At 43.1% G+C, this 20709-nt stretch overlaps 1 protein-coding gene across 1 annotated transcript in view; it reads left to right on the top strand.

Moving 5' to 3' along the window:
- The first annotated feature begins 3767 nt into the window (after nucleotides 1–3767).
- SLC5A11 (solute carrier family 5 member 11) overlaps nucleotides 3768–20709 on the top strand; it is a 42245-nt gene continuing 25303 nt past the window's right edge. Inside the window, exons 1-4 of the mRNA XM_089896006.1 lie at nucleotides 3768–4647; nucleotides 8186–8257; nucleotides 12834–12938; nucleotides 14177–14236. Of these exons, the coding sequence (XP_089752132.1) occupies nucleotides 4513–4647; nucleotides 8186–8257; nucleotides 12834–12938; nucleotides 14177–14236 (372 nt within the window). The 5' untranslated portion in view covers nucleotides 3768–4512. The remainder of the gene's footprint in view (nucleotides 4648–8185; nucleotides 8258–12833; nucleotides 12939–14176; nucleotides 14237–20709) is intronic.

Here is a 20709-nt window from a genome sequence, read left to right as displayed (position 1 = left end):
AAGCCTTTTAATAATTTTTTAAAAATCATGGCAAAAAAAGAAAGAAAATGCAGGCTCTGAAATCAGACAGATCTGGATTTGAGTCCGGCCTTGGGCACTCAGTCATGTGACACCACTTCCTTGGCTGTGGAATAGCAATAAGAACACTACCTACCTAACAGGCGCTTCACCCCTGAGTCAGCCTTAAGGACCATCTACCCTGTCCTCCCCAAGCCTCCAGAATCAGTCTCCTGGTTAGACCCTCATTTATTAACCTCTACTTCCACCCTAGGGAGGGTCTGCAGCACCAGTCTTCCCTTTCTACTTTCCCCCTACAAGTTCTCTGGTTCATTTAGGTTATTACCATCCCATTGGACAGACAACAATGATCATAACACCTAAGCTTGACTGAGGCAGGGAGGGCTGAGGGGTGATCTGAGGTAGAATTGGGGCTTCCACTACGCACTCCTGCATTCGAGTGGGGTAAGTGAGTTGGGTTTGCCTGATACTGGCAAGTCTATATTCCCTCCTTCCCTCCTTACCTCCTTCTCCTCTCTGTTCATCTTTGGATGAGAGCTATGGATCAGTGATTGCTTGAGTCTTCTCACAGGTCTGAGAAGCTGTGAGCATCCTCTGTACTTGGCGTGAGAAGGGACGTTAAAAGTTATTGAGCGCCCCCCTGAGGCATCTTCTCTAAGTGACTGTCCAATCTTCTAGGGCTCAAAGGCAGTGGTTCTCAACCCAGGGGACACTTGTGGCTCTCACAACTGTGGGAAGGGTGCTACTGGCATCTAGTGGGTAGCTACCAGGGATGCTGCTAAACATCCTACAATGCACAAGACAGCTCTCTATAATAAAGAATTATGTGATCTAAAATGCCAATAGTATTGCAGATGAAAAACTCTGCTTTAAGAACAAGGAACATCCTGCCCAGGTGACCAGGCCATTCTGTCTTTGGGCAGCTCTGATTAGAAGTAGGAAACTATCCCCAGTTCTCCCCCTCTCTCTCGCTTACCCTGTTAATTAATCTCCAGGTCCTACCGATTCTAACCCAAATTATTTCTCTAATGCACTTTCTCTCACCCTCCATATACTTCATCTCAAGTCTGGGTTATTTCAAAATACCCTTCCCGCCCACCTATTTTGCTTGCAGTCAAGCCTCTCCTGCCCTGCACCACTTCCACCACCTTGTTCAAAATTCTTCAGTAGCATTTCTTAACCTAGAGCAGAGGGGTGCCACAGAGGCATTGCTGCCTAGCAGGAGATGTTTTGAAAATTTATCAGATATTTTTGGTTGTCACAATGACTTGGGGTACCATGGCTGGGTGGAGACCAGAGGTGCTAGACACCTTGAAATTCACAGAACTTCCCCAAGCAACCAGGACTTTCAGATGTCCCACCTGACCTTCATGCAGGCGAAAAACATGCTTACAATTATCCGAGAGTAGAGCCAGTTTGCACAAAACACAAAGTGTTGGCTGTTGTTTTTTTTTACATTCAAAAAATAGCACAGGGAACTATATTCAATACCTTATAATAACCTATAATGGAAAAGAAGCCGAAAAAGAATATTTATCACTTTGCTATACACCTGAAACTAGCACAACATTGTAAATTAACTTTACTTCATTTAAAAAAATGGTTTTAAAAAAATGTACCTGCTTTTTATTTTCACCAAGCTGTCTCTGATATTTCTCAGAGGGCTCTATCTTAAGTTAAAAGCATGGTATATCGTGGGAGTTGTTTGGACTTCTTCATAACATTTAAAATCACAAAGCATTTTTCACAAATTTAAACATTCTGGTGTTCCTCTGTAAATTCATGCTTTATTCTGTGCTTCTGGAATAGAATGGATTCCTATTTTCTTATTTCTCTTCAATTAAAAATTTATTCAGTATAATAGGTAAAGTGATCTGACTGTCCCTTTGAGTCTTGCAGTGGAGTCAGATGGAGCGGTTACATTTTGGGTTATCCATCATTTTAATCGTAAATTGCTTCTATTTCTCTTTTATAATAGAGTTAGAGCACTGTATTGATTTTTAAAAAAATTATGTGTGTAGGTAGGTAACACTAACTATGAAGTTCATTTCCGTTTTCAGTAAAAGGAATATTACAAAATATTTGTTATAAAAACAGAGAATGGGGCTTCCCTGGTGGTGCAGTGGTTGGGAATCTACCTGCCAATGCAGGGGACACGGGTTTGAGCCCTGGTCCGGGAAGATCCCACATGCAACAGAGCAACTAAGCCCATGAGCCACGATTACTGAACCTGTGTGCTACAGCTACTGACGCCCACTCACCTAGAGCCCGTGCTCCACAGCAAGAGAAGCCACCGCAATGAGAAGCCCGCGCACCGCAACGAAGAATAGCCCCCGCTTGCCACAACTAGAGGAAGCCCGCGTGCAGCAACGAAGACCCAACGCAGTCAAAAATAAATTAATTAAATAAAATTTAAAATGCTCAATTAAAAATTTTAAAACATAAAAACGGGATGATATCTGAAGATGATGACAACTGATGTTATCTTTGAAAATTACTGACCTTACAGAATCCTTTGAATGACATCAAAGGGCTGGTAAAATGTCTTCATAGCATTATACGAGCCTCACTGCCCATCTCCCTCCTTCCAATCTTACTTAATACTCAGGCAAGAATCTGATGGTTCCTTAAGCATGACATGTTTTTTCACACCTCAATGTCTGTAGATACTGTTGTCTTGGCCTGGAATGCTCTCTCATACCCGCTTATGCTGTGTAGGACCACCCACTCATTCTTCAAAACCCAGCTCATATGCTACCATCTGGATTTCTCCATGTAAAATTAGGTGGTCCTTACCTCATTGCACATTGTAGAAAATTAGTAATATTAATAATAGCAGCTACAATTTACTGAACACAGCTGTGTGTGGCACTGTTCTTAACACTTCACAGGTACAAGCTCACAGCAATCTATGAAATGTAAACTCTTATTGCCCCATTTTGCAGATGGGAATGCTAAGGTTTTGAGAAGTTAGGGAATTTGTCCAAGTTCTCAGGATCGGTAAGTGGGGGAGCCAGCTTGATGACTCCTAATCTTGAATCCTTAATACCTCTACCTCTATGTACCTCCACTGTATGAAACATCACGTTGTGTTATTATCTGAGTGGGTTTACCCATTATTGGGGTGCACATCATAGAGGGCAGGACTGAGTTTTTCATTCCTGAACCCCTAGAGCCTGACACCTCCAGAGTGGAGTCATCTTAACACAGAAGTAAGTCAAAGCCCAAATCGCTTATAGTAAAAAAATTACCCTTGAGAATTGTATTAGTTTCCAATTGCTGCTGTAACAAATTACCACAAACTTAGTGGCTTCAAACAACACAAGTTCATTATCTTACAGTTCTGGAAGTCAGAAGTTCTCAATGGGTCTTACTGCACTAAAGTCAAGATGAGAGTAGGGCTCACTTCCTTCTGGATGCTCTAGGGGAGAATCCATTAATTTGCTTAGCTTCTAGAAGTCACCTGCATTCCTTGGCTCATGGCCCCATTACCCCATTATCAAAGCCGGCAACATCACGCCAAATCCTTCTCACACTCTCATCTCTCTGGTTCTCTCATCTAATCTCCTCTTCCACTTTTAGGGACCCTAGTGATTGCATTAGTCCTACTCAGATAAGCTCCCTATTTAAAGGGAAGCTGACTAGCAACCTTAATTACAACTGCAAATGTAATTCTCCTTTGTCATATAGCGTAACACATTCACAGGCTCTGGGGATTAGGATGTAAACATCTTTGAGGGGGACATGATTCTACCCACCACAGGAATCCCTTAAATTGCCCAAGGAAGTGCAATATACTGAGAAATACCTTAAGATACTGGTTCAAAACATGGATTCTGGAGCAAGATTATTAGCCTTCAAATCCCAGCTCTACCACTTGAACTGTGTTACCTTAGGCAAGTTAGTTAACTTCTCTGTGCCTCAATTTTGCCAGCTGTAAGATGGTATGATAGCAACAGTGCCCACTTCGCAGGTTTATAAACACTTAGGATGATGCCTGGCATGTAGTAAGTACTATATAAGTGTTTATTAAATATATGCATTTTTATGGGCATATCCAGCAGTGAAACAAGATTGTATTGACTCACGGAGCCTCTGACAAAATTGCTGGCTTGACTTTCACCCAGCAGTGAGGTACCTGGGGAACAGAGACTGACGCAGGTGTCTTGTTTTTCTCTCACTCCCGGGTATGTGGAAGAGGGTGGTGAAACATCTGTACTACTTAAATTGTGTATTCTTCTTCGTATTTTGCCAAGTGAGTGGTTGGATTGGTAAACATTAACTGTAGATTTGACGTGACTTCCTTGTAAATGTTTGCTGAGCGAGTGAGTGGGTGGATGCATCTGCCTTCCCGAGGTTGTTTCCTCCACGTGTGTCCTCTTGCTTGGATGTCCCAAGGAGGCAGCCACGGAAAGGGTGAGAAGAGTGGCACCAGGTCCTGGCATCTGACACACATTTGCGCTTCCACAGGGGTGAGAGAGTTCATTCAGGACCATGGAGAGCAGCCCCAGCAGCCCTCAGCCCCCGCGGTCAGATCCCCTGGAGGCATTTCCCCAGAGGACTCTGGAACCAGGTGACATCGCAGTGCTGGTTCTGTACTTCCTCTTTGTCCTGGCCGTTGGACTATGGGTAAGCCAGGTCAGGGGGAGGGAAAGTGGCTGGGGTGTGGTGAGATACTAGCTCAAGGTCACACAGTAATCAGAACTTTTATTATTTTTATTTCTGGCCGTGCCACACGGCATGCGGGTTCTTAGTTCCCCGACCAGGGATCGAACCCGTGCCTCCTATAGTGGAAGCGCAGAGTCCTAGCCACTGGACCGCCAGGAAATTTCCTAATCAGAACTTTAATATTTAAAGAATACGTTGAGTATCAACTGTGTGTCAAGTACCTTGTTAGGCACTTTCATTCATGTTATCTCATGTAATTTGCACAGGTCGCTATGAAGAAGGTACTATTGCTATACCCCATTTTATAGATAAGAAAACCAAGGCTCAAAGAATTTAAGTTCCTTATTCTGTTAGTAAGTTAGGAGAGCTGGGGTTAGAATCCATATCCTTCACTTTGAAGCCCATGCTCTTTAAAAAGTAGTTTTGTTTTTTTAAAGGCAGTGAAATAAAAACAACTTAAAATGACACACAGTGAAAAGTCTTACTACTACCCTTCCCTCCACAGGCAATCACTGTTATTAACTTTTTAGTACATTAGTGTATTCTTCCAGAGTTTCTTTAGGTAAATCCAAGCAAATATTAATGTGTATATTTCCCTCATTCTTAAATAGAAGGTAGCTTATTATACATACCGTTTTTTACTTTGATATGTTTCACTGATCAGTGTCTCCTGGATATCTTTTCATATCAGTATATGGACGCTTCTGCATCTTCTTAAAAGTTGACCAGTACTAACACACCATTGTAAAGCAATTATACTCCAATAAAGGTGTTGAAAAAAAAAGTTGCCCAGTATTCCATAGATGATCATACTGCAATTTATTTAACCTGTTTCTTGCTGAGGGTCATTTGGATTTTTCCCCATCTCTTAACACTAAAATTTATGCCGTAATGAACAAGTCTTGGACACATTATTTTGGATGTATACAACTATAATGTAGGATAAATTCCCTGTAGTGGAATCGTCAGGTTAAAGGGTATATGTATTTGTAATTATGATAGCTTGTGTCAAATTGCCCTCCTTAGGTTTAGTGCCAATCTGCACAAAATCATTAAATGTATGAAAGTCACATTATCACATCCACAGCAACACTGCATTGTCAAACATTTTCATTTTTGCCAAACTGACAGGGAAACACAATATCTCAATGTGCTATCTTATAATCAGTGAGGCTAAAATAAACATCCTTACATATGTTTAAGAACCACTTGTTTCCTTTATGTGAAGTATGGTTTCATTTTTTTTCCCATTTTCATTAAGCTCTTGCTCTTGTTCTTATCAATTTCTAGGAATGCTTTACATGTTAAAGAGACAGTAACTTTGGGATAAAGGATAGTGCAGAGGAGGTGCTGCTATCTGATTTTCAGGTCAAATGACTTGAAAACTGTAGCCTACTGAGGTGTCCCCACTTCAGTTTGACTACTTGTAGATCATTTCTCTACTCTTACCCCTTAGCTTTCCCTGCTCCAGATCAATCAGGGGATAAAAGTACTGGCCATCCCAAAGACCATGGATCTGATATTGAGATGGGTGAGATGTTGTTAAGGGTCAGGGCTTTTAGTTATCTATCTATTTATTTATTTATTTATCTATTTATTTATTTATTTATTGTCACGCTGCATGGCTTGCGGGATCTTAGTTCCCTGACCAGGGATCGAACCTGGGGCCCCGGCAGTGAAAGTGCCGAGTCCTAACCACTGGGCCGCCAGGGAATTCCCAAGAGTCAGGGCTTTTGATTCAGACAGGTTTGAGATCAGGATTAGGTGTAGGGGTAGAGTTAGGGTGAGGGTTAGAGTTCCTGAGAATCTATATTTTCACAAGAGAATTGGGAGACTCTGATGTATTACTAGTTTTTGAAGTCATGGATTTAGATGATCCCTTTTAGCACGAGGAGTTCTTTACTCTTGGAAAATACTTCCTGTGTCAGGGTTCAGCAGGAATGAGCCATAGTGTCTGTTTTCTATAGTAAGATCATTTGCAGGGATGAAAAGATATCATTTCATGTCATCTCCCATCCAGTAAGACTCCTCTCACCAACACCTGCACCCAGAGGCTGGGAGAAGTTAAACCACTTATCCAAGATCACAAATAGCTACTTAGTGGTTAAAATGTCTCTGTTAAAGCACCTTTAATGCCAGGAAGCTCACTCCTAAAGAGCTCTGAAATCAGGCTGACCTAGGTCTGAGTTCCCAGCCTTCTGCTCTGTAGAAATTTGGCACTACATACGTGACTATACTTCCAAGCCACAGTTTCTTCATCTGTTAAACTGGCCTGATGACACCAACCTCATAGGAGTTGGTGAGGATTAAAATGAGATGATGCTTCAAAATGCCTAGTATAGTGTCTGTCACATAGTACTGATACTCAATAAATGATATCCATTGTGAGCTATCTATAGCTCATTGTGGCTTGTCTATACAAGCCATGAGTCTAAAACTCAAATGCCTAGGGGGATCTAGTGGGTTATTATACATCTGTGAGGCAGGGAGTGGTAGGGGCTGTGTTGACCTGAAGAGTTTATGTCTCCTCTAAGGGCATTCAGATGAAAATCTTCTTAAAAACCATGGGTCAAACAAAATATATTTGATCTAAAAAATAAACAAACTAGTGAATATAACAAAAAAGAAGTAGAATCACAGATATAGAGAACAAACTAGTGGTTACCAGTGGGGCGAGGGAAGGGCGGGAGGAGCAATACAGGGGTAGGGTGTTAAGAGGTACAAACTATTATGCATAAAATAAGCTACAAGAATATATTGTACAGGGCTTCCCTGGTGGCGCAGTGGTTAAGAATCCACCTGCCAATGCAGAGGACACGGGTTCGAGCCCTGCTCTGGGAAGATCACACTTGCTGCGGAGCAACTAAGCCTGTGCGCCACAACTACTGAGCCTGCGCTCTAGAGCCCGCGAGCCACAAGTACTGAAGCCCGTGTGCCTAGAGCCCGTGCTCTGCAACAAGATAAGCACCCAGTGAGAAGCCCACACACCGCAATGAAGAATAGCCCCCGCTCGCTGCAACTAGAGAAAAGCCCACGTGCAGCAACAAAGACCCAATGCAGCCAAAAAAATAAATAAATAAATAAATAAATAAAAAAGAATATATTGTACAATAGAGGGATATAGCCAATATTTTATAACAACTAAAATGGAGTATAATCTTTAAAAATTTTGAATCACCATATTGTATAGCTGTAAATTATGTAATATCACACATCAACTATATATAGGAACTAAGATCCCACAAACCGCATGGCAAAAAAAAAAGTGAAGTAAGATATTTCAGGCAAACAATGTCCATGGGAAGTATCGCTCAGGGACTCCTGCAAAAAAACCAAAAACAAACAAAAACCCAAAAACAAAGAAACAAAAAAAACCAAAATAAATTTGATGTCTGAGTCTGGCCTGCTGGACTCCCAGGTTATAATCTGTGGCCTAGACCATTTTGGGAGGTGTCTGATCGCTAACATTTCCCTCACCCACCCCTCTTCTTTGTTTCAGTCCACAGTGAAGACCAAAAGAGACACGGTGAAAGGCTATTTTCTAGCTGGAGGGGACATGGTGTGGTGGCCAGTAAGTAGTCTTTGGTTCAATTAAAATTACTTCTCAAAGACTCTTCAAGTGTTGATATCCTGTCTAACCTTTGCTCGCTCAGGACTCTCTGGTTCCATGTTGTCTGGAAGTCACAGTCTAGACTAGAGAAGGCTTAGCTCCAACTCAAATTTGTTTGAACAAAAAGAATTCATCAGCTCACCTAAGGGAAAAACTGAGGGTTGGTCTGGTTTCAGGTATGGCAGAGTATAGGGGCCCAAGTGACAAGTAGGACCTGGTTTCTCCCTCTGTTTATCCTATCTATCTATCTATCTATCACCTATCTATCATTTATCTATCCATTATTTATCTATCATCTATCTATTTCTATCTGCTTCTCTTCTTCTGGATGGGTGCTATTCCCAAACAGGCTCAACTTCATGTCAACAAGATGGTGGCCACTGCTCCAGACCTTTCATCCTCTCAAGTTCCAGCCTAGCAAGGGAAGAGCACCTGCCTCCATGGCAGTATCCCTGGAAAATATCCCATCTTTGATTGTGTCCCTTGCCCATCTCTGTGCCAATCACTGTGACCAAGGTAGTTTGATGTGCTAACTGACTCATGATGTGCTAACTGGGTCACACACTCAGTGCCTAAGCTGTGGGGCATGGAGCCTGCTCTGAGGCATATGTGATGAGAAATGAGAGGGGCTAGACTCTGAAGGAAAATTGGAGAGCATGACTGGGACAAGGTGGAATGGGTGTTGAGAACATACATAACAAATGCAACAGCCCAATTAGTATTTTCTTTTCAAGGGTAGCTAAAGGCATTACTAAATACACACACGCACACACATGTGCACACACAACATACACATGCACACAGACCTCTGCTTCCTGGGCCCTGAGTAGGGGATCAGGAATAATAACTTTATTCTTGATCTCCTAATATAAGTGTTAAATCTTTGAACTAAAAAGAGAGAAGACATCTCCCGTTTGCAGGGAGTCCAAAAGATGTAGGATGTAAGATGCAGAGATAATAGGTATATAAGTTTCTGGTCCATGAGATGTCTAAAGACAATGACTACAGTGTCCTCAAAAGATACCAAAAATGAGCTCTGGATTATATATTCAACGAATTCATTTAAAAAATTCCCTGAGGAATATGTCCAGCAGTGTGCCAAACACAGGAGACATTAGTGAGCTCGTCTTCACCCTCAAGGAGCTTGTAATCTAGTGCAGTGTCTCCCAAAATATAAGTAACATGTGCCCCATGATTTTTCAGTTGTGCACAGACAGAGCGTTAAATAACATCAAATTACTTAGTGAGAACATTATTCCCTTTCCTGTTCTCTGTTAATCCTCTTGGTTACATAAAAGAAACAAAGTTTGGTACTAATATGGTTTTACCAACCTTCCAGCACTGGCTAATCTCTGTTTTTTGTTTTGTTTTGTTTTTTTGCGGTACGCGGGCCTCTCACTGTTGTGGCCTCTCCCATCCAGAGCACAGGCTCCGGACGCACAGGCTCAGCGGCCATGGCTCACGGGCATGGGGGATCTTCCCGGACCGGGGCACGAACCCATGTCCCCTGCATCGGCAGGCGGACTCCCAACCACTGTGCCACCAGGGAAGCCCTAATCTCTGTGTTTAAAAGAGAACACATATATCTCTTCTGTGTATATATCTCTTCTATGCATATATCTCTTCTATGTAGAGCAAGTGATACTGATTTTCTACTTAAGGCTGTGGATGCATATATATATATATATATATATATATATATATATATGCATGTACTATTATATTACTAATATATTGTATTAATATCTAATACATTGACTAAATAATATGTGATTCATGTATATGAGTTAAAGAAGAAGTCAATATAAAGTAAAATATTAAGTAAATAGCAGTGCAGGTGCAGTGAACTTAGAGAAGGCTACAAAGGAAATATTCAGCGACAGTTTTAAGAAATCCTGCTCTAGTGGTCTCTATGAGGAGTGATGCTGAGTTCCTAAAATTCAGTAGCAATACAGCAGCGCACCTAAGTATACCTGCTTTTGCATGTCACTTCTGGGACCATTTCTGTGATCATACTCCTTGGATGACCCTTCCCCAGGTCAAGAAGCAAAGGGAAATTTTGGAGCTTTTTTTGCTTTCTTCACCTGAGGAGAATGATGTCAATGTGAAGGAGATGTGGTTAAGAGTATGGGCTTTGGCTTGATAAAATGTTAACATCTATAGAAAATCAATACTAGTTCTGATAGGAATTGGTTATAGAGGTTTATGTGGTCTGTCACAGCCTTGGCCCACCTAAACACTGTCCAGGGGGCAGGTGCCTTTGTGCATATCCCATCATTTCATTTCAAGCAGCAGATGTCCGTCGCTGGTAAACACAGTCTGATAGCGCTAAACATTTGGGTCACATTATGAACTGCTCTAGTCCACAAAGCAACACTCTGATTATAGTTTGGCTTCTCACGTAGCTTATCTACATGGAGAGGCTGGAGAGGCTAGACAATTTGAATATCTGGTTGCATACCCAGTTGTAAGTCTCACTGGAAATCAATTAGCTTTCTGCTCTTATGTGTAAATCTTAGGAGTTTTGTTAATCCAGGTCTGCCCCTGATTAATAAATCCATTTTCTCTGTAATTACTAAGTGAAAAAAAAAAAAGAGAGAGAGAGAGAGAGAGAATAGGCTTTGGAACATGTACATTAGTTAGCTGTTGTTGCCTAACAAACCACCTACACATTTAGTGGCTTAAAACAGCTACAGTGTATTATTTCTAATGGTTGCGTGTTTTGAGTGGGTGGTTCCTTCCCCGCTCTTTAGAGTCACTCATGGAGCTGCGTTTAGCTGGTGGCTGGGAAGGGCTGGAAGTCCAAAATGGCCTCATCACAAATCTGGAGCTCTGGCAGGAGCTAGACTGGCTAGAAGGCAAGGACTTCACTCTATATGCCTCTCATCATCTAACGGCCCGGCCCAAGGTTTTTCACAAGGCATCTGATTCCAAGGGCAAAAATGAAAGCTGCCGAGCTGTTGTGTGTTGGCCTGGAAGTCACACAGTGTCACTTTCACCACATTATATTGATCAAAATAAGCCACAGGCCAGCGCAGATTCTTTATGGGAAGAGTGGAAAATCAGAGGAGCATGCAGAGTGGTGTCATTGGGAATGGCAGAATAAAGATCTTTGAAATCTCCTCCTGCATAAAAGCAATGAGAACAGGGGCAAAATTGTCAAAATCATCATTTTCAGAACTCTGGAAATTGACCTAATGCTAGTATCCATCCAGGGAGCTTTAATTCAAGAAAAACAGCTGAATCTCAGTAAGAACAGGAAGTTTTGTGGTGTTTTACCTGGCTCTATTCTCATTCCCTTCTCTTCAGCTCTGCAGTAGTCTTGAAGGCCACTGGTTAGAACAGGATTGGATCTCTTTCAAAGTCCCATTCTCATATTATTGTCAGTATTTTACCCATCTTGCAGTTCCCTGGAAAGCTTCCCTTGCACAACTTGTCCTTATTTGATATGACTCAGTGATGATCTAGTGTGAGCAGCCCTTTACCCAGAGGCATTAGTTTAAAAAAAATCAGTGGCAATTGTTTGACATTGTAGCCGCCTGAGCTAGCAATAAGGGAATTAAAATGGCGCACTAGATAGTATCTATTTAACATAAATAGTAATACTCCCTAAACTGAACTACAGACTCAACACCATTCCTATCAAAATTCCAGCTGCATCCCCTCCTCTTTTTTTTGCAGAAATTGACAGACCAATCCTAAAATTCAGATGGAAATGCAGGGACCCAGAATAGCCAAAACAATTTTGAAAAGGAAGAAAAAAGTTGGAGGACTTATACTTCCCGATTTCAAAACTTACTACAAAGCTACAGTAATCAGGAGAGTGTGCTACTGGTATAAGGACAGATCAATGGAATAGAATCAGATGAAAACCAGAGACCAGAAAGTCAATGGGAGGCACAACAGTCCTCTCACAGATAGCTCCGTCTCTGTCTCTTTCTCCCTCCTTCCTCCCTGGGTTACACACCCCCAGCCTAAGGGACCAGCAAATATGGTTTCCCAGTTCCAGATTCCCAGGAGAGAGAATGTAATTGGCCCAGCTTGGGCCAGGCCTGTCTCATGCAATCAACTGAGACCAGGGATTGTGGTCATCAATTACCGTCTTGGCCACTTAGATTTCTACTAGAAGGAGGGCTCTCTTCTTTGCTAAGTTAGAAGCAGAGCTGGGGAATAACAGAGGCTTCGTGATTCTCACCCTGAAGCACTTTCTATAACACCTGTCATCCTCCCTCCCCCCCAGGGATGCTGCACAAAGTTGTTCAAATTGTGCACTGCACAACCCTAGAGGGGACACGGTTCACATCTTAGGCATCATAGATATGTGTATTTGTTATGCCAGTTTTCTAAAGGTGGTAGTAAAATAGTCTTAGGGAAGAAGAGGCTTCTGATTTCTAAAAAGTTGCTTAGATGGGCTAGGGATGGCCCTGCTTTCTCCACTTCTCCTTTTGTCTTCTCTTTGGGGAATGGGAAGAACTGGTGGTGAGAAGAAGCTACACCAGACCTTGGCTCCAAGATCTGATCTATCATCTCCCCACAGGTGGGTGCATCCTTGTTTGCCAGCAATGTTGGAAGTGGACATTTCATTGGCCTGGCAGGGTCAGGTGCTGCTGCGGGCCTTTCTGTAACTGCTTATGAATTTAATGTACGTATGTTACCAGGGCATGGACAGCCCACCCTCTACGCAGTAGGTAGATCCCGGGGAGCAGTTGTATGCATGCTCTGCTCTTTTAAAAATAGAGTGGTGCTTTATGAAAAAGCAAACAGGAATCATCAAGGGCACCCCTAGTTAACAAAAATCAGTTTGATCTGCAAGTCCCAGGCCTCCCTGTGTTTGCTTGATGGGAGCCCATAAGGCAAATACATGTGTGAAGAAGGCTCAGAGTCTCTCCCACGTGGATGCAGAAGATAGAAGGTTTTGTGGGACTGGAGGGTGTTTCTGTATATTAGATATCAATTGCCCATCACAAAACTTTGTGGTTCAGTGGTTCTTGATCCTTTTGCCACCCCACAGGTACCCAAGAGATAAGACACACTCTTCTATGTAGCAGGATGATTTTCACTTAGTGGGAAGGGATGCACTTATTAATAGTGATCTTCATCTTCATAATGACTCACATTTTTTAAGCACGATCTTCATCTTCATAATGACTCACATTTTTTAAGCACTTACTCTGTGCCACAGACTTAAGTACACCACATACATCATCATATTACAGGATTCAATTACAGACTAGAACCAGACTGCCTGGGTTCACATCTGGGCTCTAAAACTTATAAGCTGTGTGACCTTGGGCAAGTTACTAGATCTCTCTGAGCCTCATGTATAAAACAGAGATAATGATGGTACCTGCCATATCGAGTCATTGAGAGGATTAAATGAATTCATGCTTATAAAGTGTGCACAGGAATGCCTGGTGTATCGTAAGTGCTCAGTAAGCATCATCTCACTGATTTCCTTCCAACAACCAGGTGGGGGCAGTTCCTCCCATTTCACAGGTGAGAAGAGTGAGTCTCAGAGACCTGTATAAACTCTTCCAGCATCACCAGCGACTCATCAGAGTGGTCTGCCTGAACTCACAGGCTTGATTTAACCCCAGCCCAAGGAGGGGAGGGAACACAAGGGGACGAAGGGGGACACTCAAGGTTTAGGACACACAGCACTGGGGGCCACAAAGAGCTTCTAGTTCCATTCTGCCCTACTTCATCCCTGTGTCCTATTTAAACATGAAAATGTGACAGCCCAGGGAGGGTGAGCTACTCAGTAAGTAAGAGACGGAACCAGAGGCAGATGAGGCCAGGTTCCATCTGGACACGGGGAAATCCACGCTGGTACCACAGTGTGGGCGGGAGCTGAATCCTGATTCCGCTTTTCCCCGGCAGGGCTTATTTTCCGTGCTGATGTTGGCCTGGATCTTCCTCCCTATCTACATCTCTGGTCAGGTGAGTCTGAGGGGGGCTGGGGTGCTATGGAACAGGAAGACCCTTCGGGAGGGTCAGCTTTGCATTCCTTCCCTCCCGCCAGCATCCTTCCCTCCCTCCTGCCTGCGGACATCCATTATACCAGCGGTCCCCAAACTTTTTTTAAAAAATTAATTAATTAATTTATTTTTGGCTGCATTGGGTCTTCAATGCTGCGCACGGGCTTTTCCCCAGCTGCGGCGAGCGGGGGCCACTCTCCATTGCAGTGCGTTTGGCACCAGGGACTGGTTTCGAGGAAGGCAATTTTTCCACGGGAAGGGGGCATGGTGGGGATGGTGCAGGCGGTAACGTGAGCGATGGTTCAGGAGGTAATGCGAGCGATGGGGAGCCATGGGGAGCGGCAGATGAAGCCACGCTGGCCCGCCCGCTGCTCACCTCCTGCTGTGCGGCCCGGTTCCTAATGGGCCTTGGACCGGCACTGGTCTGCGGCCCGGGGGTTGGGGGCCTCTGCGTTAGTCCCTCAGAGGTCCCAGCATTAGCGTGGGATGATGCACAGCTGAGACAATTAGGAACCCTGTCCTTAGCATTTCCCACCTAGTGATGGACATCAAAGATACATGGGGGGCAGGGGCTTTCAGAAGCTGGAAGAAACGTAGGCTCAAAAAAAATTTTTAATGCCAAAACACAAATGTAAAAATCACAGTCTTTTCTAAATGTTTAAGCCACAACATATTACTGCTTTTAACATACACACACACACACACACACACATGCACACACGCGCGTGCACGCGATTCAGTGATTTTTTTTCTTCCTTTGTACCCAAAACCATAATTATTGAGTTATTTCTGGCTGATGTGATATGTCAAAATTTTTGTTACAAAATAATGCTGCTTTAGACTTTTTGAAAAATAAAGTAGTTAAAAAAATCACTTCTAGGGACTTCCCTGGCAATCCAGTGGTTAAGACTGCATGCTTCTAATACAGGGGTCGCAGGTTCGATCCCTGGTGGGGGAACTAAGATCCCACATGCTGTGCAGTGCAGCCAAAAAATAAAATAAAATAAATAAACTTAAAAATCACCTGTGATCTTACTGACAGCTTTCTGTCATTCATACCATCTAGACTTAATTCTATTTTAGACATTCTACTACACAGGGCAAGATATCATACAATATCATAGTGTTATTCATCAAGCAATAACTGATTTTAACTTTTTATTACAGAAATTTAAAAAAATACACAAAGTAGAAAGAACTACTTAATGATCAGAGAAATCATTGAAAAAAAAAATCACTCCGTAGCAGAAGTAGTGCAACCTTATGCAAAGGGCAGTGATGTAGGGATAAATAACCTCACTTGGAGATAATACTGAGTCTAAAAGCACGGTTTTTGGTGACTAGGGACCTGGGTCTGCCCATACCCACCTGTGATTAGCTCCCACATAGACAAAATCTCTGGGATAGAACAACACTGACTGGGACTGAGGATCTCTGGGCCAAAGCATCAGCAGATATTTCTTGAGCACCTAGTATAGGAAAGAGTAAAGGATGGTGGAGATGTAGGTTAATTCATAGGTAGGGTGGCCAGATGTTCTCAGCTGATGGTTTCCATTTTCTCTGGGAAGTAGAAGACAGTGTCATTTGCTGAATGAGGAAGGAATTTGTGTGGTCGAAGGTTAATAAGAGGCATGAAGATTTGAAATGACTTCTATAGTTTGTAATAGAAAAACCTGTGGACAACGCCAGTATCGCTCATTAGGGGACTGGGCATCTGTACTGTGGATATCATGCTGTGAAAAGGGCTGAAATTGATAGAGTTGTGCTGCTGTGAAAGGATCTCCAAGCTCTGTTTTTCAATAAAAAATTCCTGTGACTCTAGACATTCTTTGGGCAACATCTTATTCAGAGAGAAGATTAAGCCCGTATTAGATAATAAATGCCAGAGTGCTGAAAAAAGATAAAAAGCTACCCAATCTATTTTTATTGGGCAATAAAATAAACACAGAGAAAAGTGGTAAAGCACAAATGTGCAGCTTAACAAACTACTGTAAAATGAACACCCAGATCAAGACACAAAACAGGGACTTCCCTGGTGGTCCAGTGGTTAAGACCCCGTGCTTCCACTGCAGGGGGCACGGGTTCAATCCCAGGTCAGGGAAGTTCCACATGCTGCATGTGGCGTCCAAAAAACAAAAAAAAAGACACAAAATATAACACTCCCCCACCTGCCTTTAGCGGATCACAGATGCCTTCCTTTCACAGTGACTTTCATTGGACTCACTTCTTTACTTTTCTTCACAGTTTTAATTGGGCATACTTAAACAAGATGGTTTAATTGTACTTTTCTGGAATGAAATATACATGGAATTGGGGGGGGTTACATTCTTTCCTTGCATGTAGCTGGTGTGTTCATTTCCATTGCTATGTAGTATTCTGTAGTATGACTATACCCCAATATATTTGTCTATTCTTTTGTTCATGGGCATTTAGGTTGTTTCTAATGTTGGCCTATGATAGACAACGCTGCTGTGAACATTTTTATACATGTCCTGATGCACATAAACAAGGTTGCTCCTAATGTTAGCCTATGATGGACAATGCTGCTGTGAACATCTTTTTTTTTTTTTTTTTTCGGTATGCGGGCCTCTCACTGCTGTGGCCTCTCCCGTTGCGGAGAAACAGGCTCCGGACGCGCAGGCTCAGCGGCCATGGCTCACGGGCCCAGCCGCTCCGCGGCATGTGGGATCTTCCCGGACAGGGGCACGAACCCGTGTCCCATGCATCGGCAGGCAGACTCTCAATCACTGCACCACCAGGGAAGCCCGAAGGTGGATTCTTAACCACTGGATCACCAGAGAAGTCCCACTCACTGTTCTTTCCACTGAAAATTCTGTTTATATATTTTCTGGCCATTTGGATTTTCTCTTTAGGGAAGTAACTTGTCTAGGACTTTTGCCAACTTTTCTATTATGTTATATAGCTTCTTCTTATTGATAGAAGCTCTTTATACATTCTGGAAACAAGCCCTTAGGGTGATTATACGTGTTGCAAATATCTTTTCCCCACTTACTCTGTGGTTTGCCTTTTAACTCTCTTAATGGTGTTTTTTGATGAACAGATCTTAGATGTTTTAAAAAGTTATTTTATTCAAGTATAGTTGATTTACAATGCTGTGTTAATTTCTGCTGTACAGCAAAGTGATTCAGTTATACACATATATACATTCTTTTTCATATTCTTTTCCATTATGGTGTATCACAGGGTATTGAATAGAGTTCCCTGTGCTCTACAGTAGGACCATGTTGTTTATCCATTCTATATATATAATAGTTTGCATCTGCTAATCCCAAATTCCCAATCCATCCCTCCTCCACCCCCCACTCCCTTTGCAACCACAAGTCTGTTCTCTATGTCTGTGAGTCTATTTCTGTTTCGTAGATGAGTTCATTTGTGTCATATTTTAGATTCCACATATAAGTGATATTGTATAGTATTTGTCTTTCTTCTCTTTCTCCATTCATCTGTTGATGGGCATTTAGGTTGTTTCCATGTTTTGGCTATTGTGAATAGTGCTGCTATGAACTTGGGGTGCATGTATCTTTTTGGTTTTGTTTTGTTTTAATATTTATTTATTTACTTGTCTGTGTCGGGTCTTCATCGCAGCATGTAGGATCTTTCGTTGTGGCGCGCGAGCTTCTCTCTAGCTGTGGTGCATGCACTCTAGAGCACGCGGGCTCAGTACTTGCGGTGCACGGGCTTAGCTGCCCCATGGTATGGGGGATCTTAGTTCCCTGACCAGGGGGTCTAACCTGCATCCCCTGCATTGGAAGGCAGATTGTTAACCACTGGACCACCAGGGAAGGCCCCATGTATCTTTTTGAATTAGAGTTTTGTCCGGATATACACCCAGGGGGGGGATTGCTGGATCATATGGCAACTCCATTTTTAGTTTTTTAAGGAACCTCCATACTGTTTTCCATAGTGGCTACACCACCTTACATTCCAACCAACAGTGTAGGAGGGTTCCCTTTAACAGATCTTAGTTTTAATGTAGTTCCATTTATCATTTTTCCTTAATTACTATCTTTTATGTCTTATTAAAAAATATTTCCTACTCTAAAGTCATAAAGATATTCTCCTATATTACCTTCTAGAACTTTTCACATTTAAGTCAATTATCCACCTAGAAGTAATTTTTGTCTACCATATTTTGAGAGTAGGATAACGCCAATATGACCCATCAAGAAAATTACAGACCAGTTTTACTTGTGAATATGGAAAATGACCTCTACTCTTTAGGGGCCCGCCCTACTCTCTAACCACCAGTTTACTCCTGTCAGTTCATTCATTTATTTGTTCATTGAAGAAGCATTTATTGAGCTGAATGCCAACTGCATTCCAGGCACTGGTCTAACAGTTCCTCATCCTTACCAGGCTCTCTACTTCCCCAGCCCTTTACAGTGCTTTCCCCTCTTGCTGGAAAGTTTTCCTTTTCCTTTGTGATTCGGTTAACTCCTATCATCTATCCAAATCCTACTTCAAGCAACTATTCCTCCAGGAAGCCCTTTCTGACCTCTCTGATTAGGTGAAGTCTCCTCCTTCATTGTGTCCGCCACAGTTGCCGTTTTGCCTTTGCTTGTGTGATTATTAAATGAATACACCTCTCCCATTAGACTGTGTGTTTTTCCCCTTATACTTTCTCAACATCAGCAGTAGTAACATTTGGGGCAGGATAATTCTTTATTGTGTGTTTTTATGCGTGTGTGAGGAGTAGTCTGTTCATTGTAGGATGTTTGCAACATCCCCGATCTCTATCCACTAGATGCCAATAGCACCCTCCAAACTGTGGCAGCTGCAGTGTCTCCCGACATTGCCAAATGTTCCCTGGGGAGGTATGAAATCTCTTCCTTCCATTGAGAGCCACTGCACTAGACTGTGTGTCTCTCCCATTAGATTGTAAGCTCCAGGAGGGCAAGAACTATCTCTGTTTTCTCCCAGTGTCTAGAACAGTGCCTGATACATAGTAGGTATTTGAAAAATATTTGTTGAAATTACTCAGTAGCAGGGTCCATGATTTCAGAAGGAAGTGAAATGAAGGATGAGCTGACACCCAAAAGAAGAGGCACCAATTAGGGACTGAAAGTCTTGGTCAGGTCCCAAAGCCGGGGTCTCATCAGAGTGAGCAAACGGAAGGGTTGCACTGATGAGAATTTGGGGTATCGGAGGTGAATGGGGTCCTGGAGATGACGAGGTTTGGATGTTGGCCAGAGAAATGGGTTGCTGGAGTGGAAATGCCCATCTGTTGGGGTTAAACAAAGACACTGTACAAGATGTCCCAGTGGGTGCTCGTCACTGTCCTTGAAGCTGCTTCCAGACTCGGGGAAAGTCTAGAAAGAGGGGAAGACAGTGAAGGAGCTGAATTCTCATTGGCTGCTGGACAGTGTTCCCGGGAGGCTTGGGGTGGGCGGAAGTTGCTATGGCCAGATGGCATGGGTTTCCGAGGAAGAGGGAGGGGTTTTACATGAGGTCTGAGTGTGGCTGTCTGGACGTGATTCAAGGGAGAGTAAGAGAGATGCTGAAGTTCCCTCACTGCCCTGCACCCCCAGGAGATGAGGAACCACCAGACCAAGGCACTTGGGCGGTCCCCTCTCAGGGCAGTCGTCATTGGCTGCATTTATTTCCTGTTAACATTCACCCAGCAACACTCAGAGGGTGGTTCCTGTGTTAACAGTCATTCACCTCTCTGTCTCTGTCTCTCTCAACCTCGCTTGCTGGCAAATTGCCTTCTTAGCTACTTTACGACAAACAGCCTAGGTTCTGCCTCCTGTCTGTCAGCTAGCTTCACATTTCTCCCCAGAGTTTGATTTCTAGATACCAGTACTGCTCGCCTTCTGATGACTTTCATGCCTCCTTCCTTTCTTAGCTCATTAGAAACTTCCTGGATGTGGCAGGCTGTGCGACTCTCTAGATCGTAATGGAGGTCAACTGATGATAAAAGCTGTCAGTCCTGGGCTTCCCTGGTGGCGCAGTGGTTGAGAGTCTACCTGCCGATTCAGGGGACACGTGTTCGTGCCCTGGTCCGGGAAGATCCCACATGCCGCAGGGCGGCTGGGCCCGTGAGCCGTGGCCGCTGAGCCTGCGCGTCCGGAGCCTGTGCTCCGCAGCAGGAGAGGCCACAGCGGTGAGAGGCCCGCGTACCGCAAAAAAAAAAAAAAACAAAAACCTGTCAGCCAATGATAAGAGTCTTGCTCCCCAACAAGACCAGCTGGTGGTTGTCATTCACAGACGAGATAGTGAATCCTCTTGAGGAGCATCTTCCTTGGTCCACTTATCTGAATGGGCTGAAGTTCTCATGCACTCTCTCTAATTATCTTTCATACCATCACCAAGAGTGTGTCCATTCAATATGGTTTGATTGAATCTTTCCGTGTGTTATTCCCTGATAGAGTGTCAGAGCTCAGTGCAATGTGCATCTGGAAAATCCCTGCTGTG

The sequence above is a fragment of the Delphinapterus leucas genome, chromosome 15 (assembly GCF_059928025.1).
Source record: "Delphinapterus leucas isolate spDelLeu-1000000601 "Yukka" chromosome 15, BTC_Dleu_Yukka2, whole genome shotgun sequence".
Classification (NCBI taxonomy): domain Eukaryota; kingdom Metazoa; phylum Chordata; class Mammalia; order Artiodactyla; family Monodontidae; genus Delphinapterus; species Delphinapterus leucas.
This window is presented reverse-complemented; position numbering and strand designations above follow the sequence as displayed.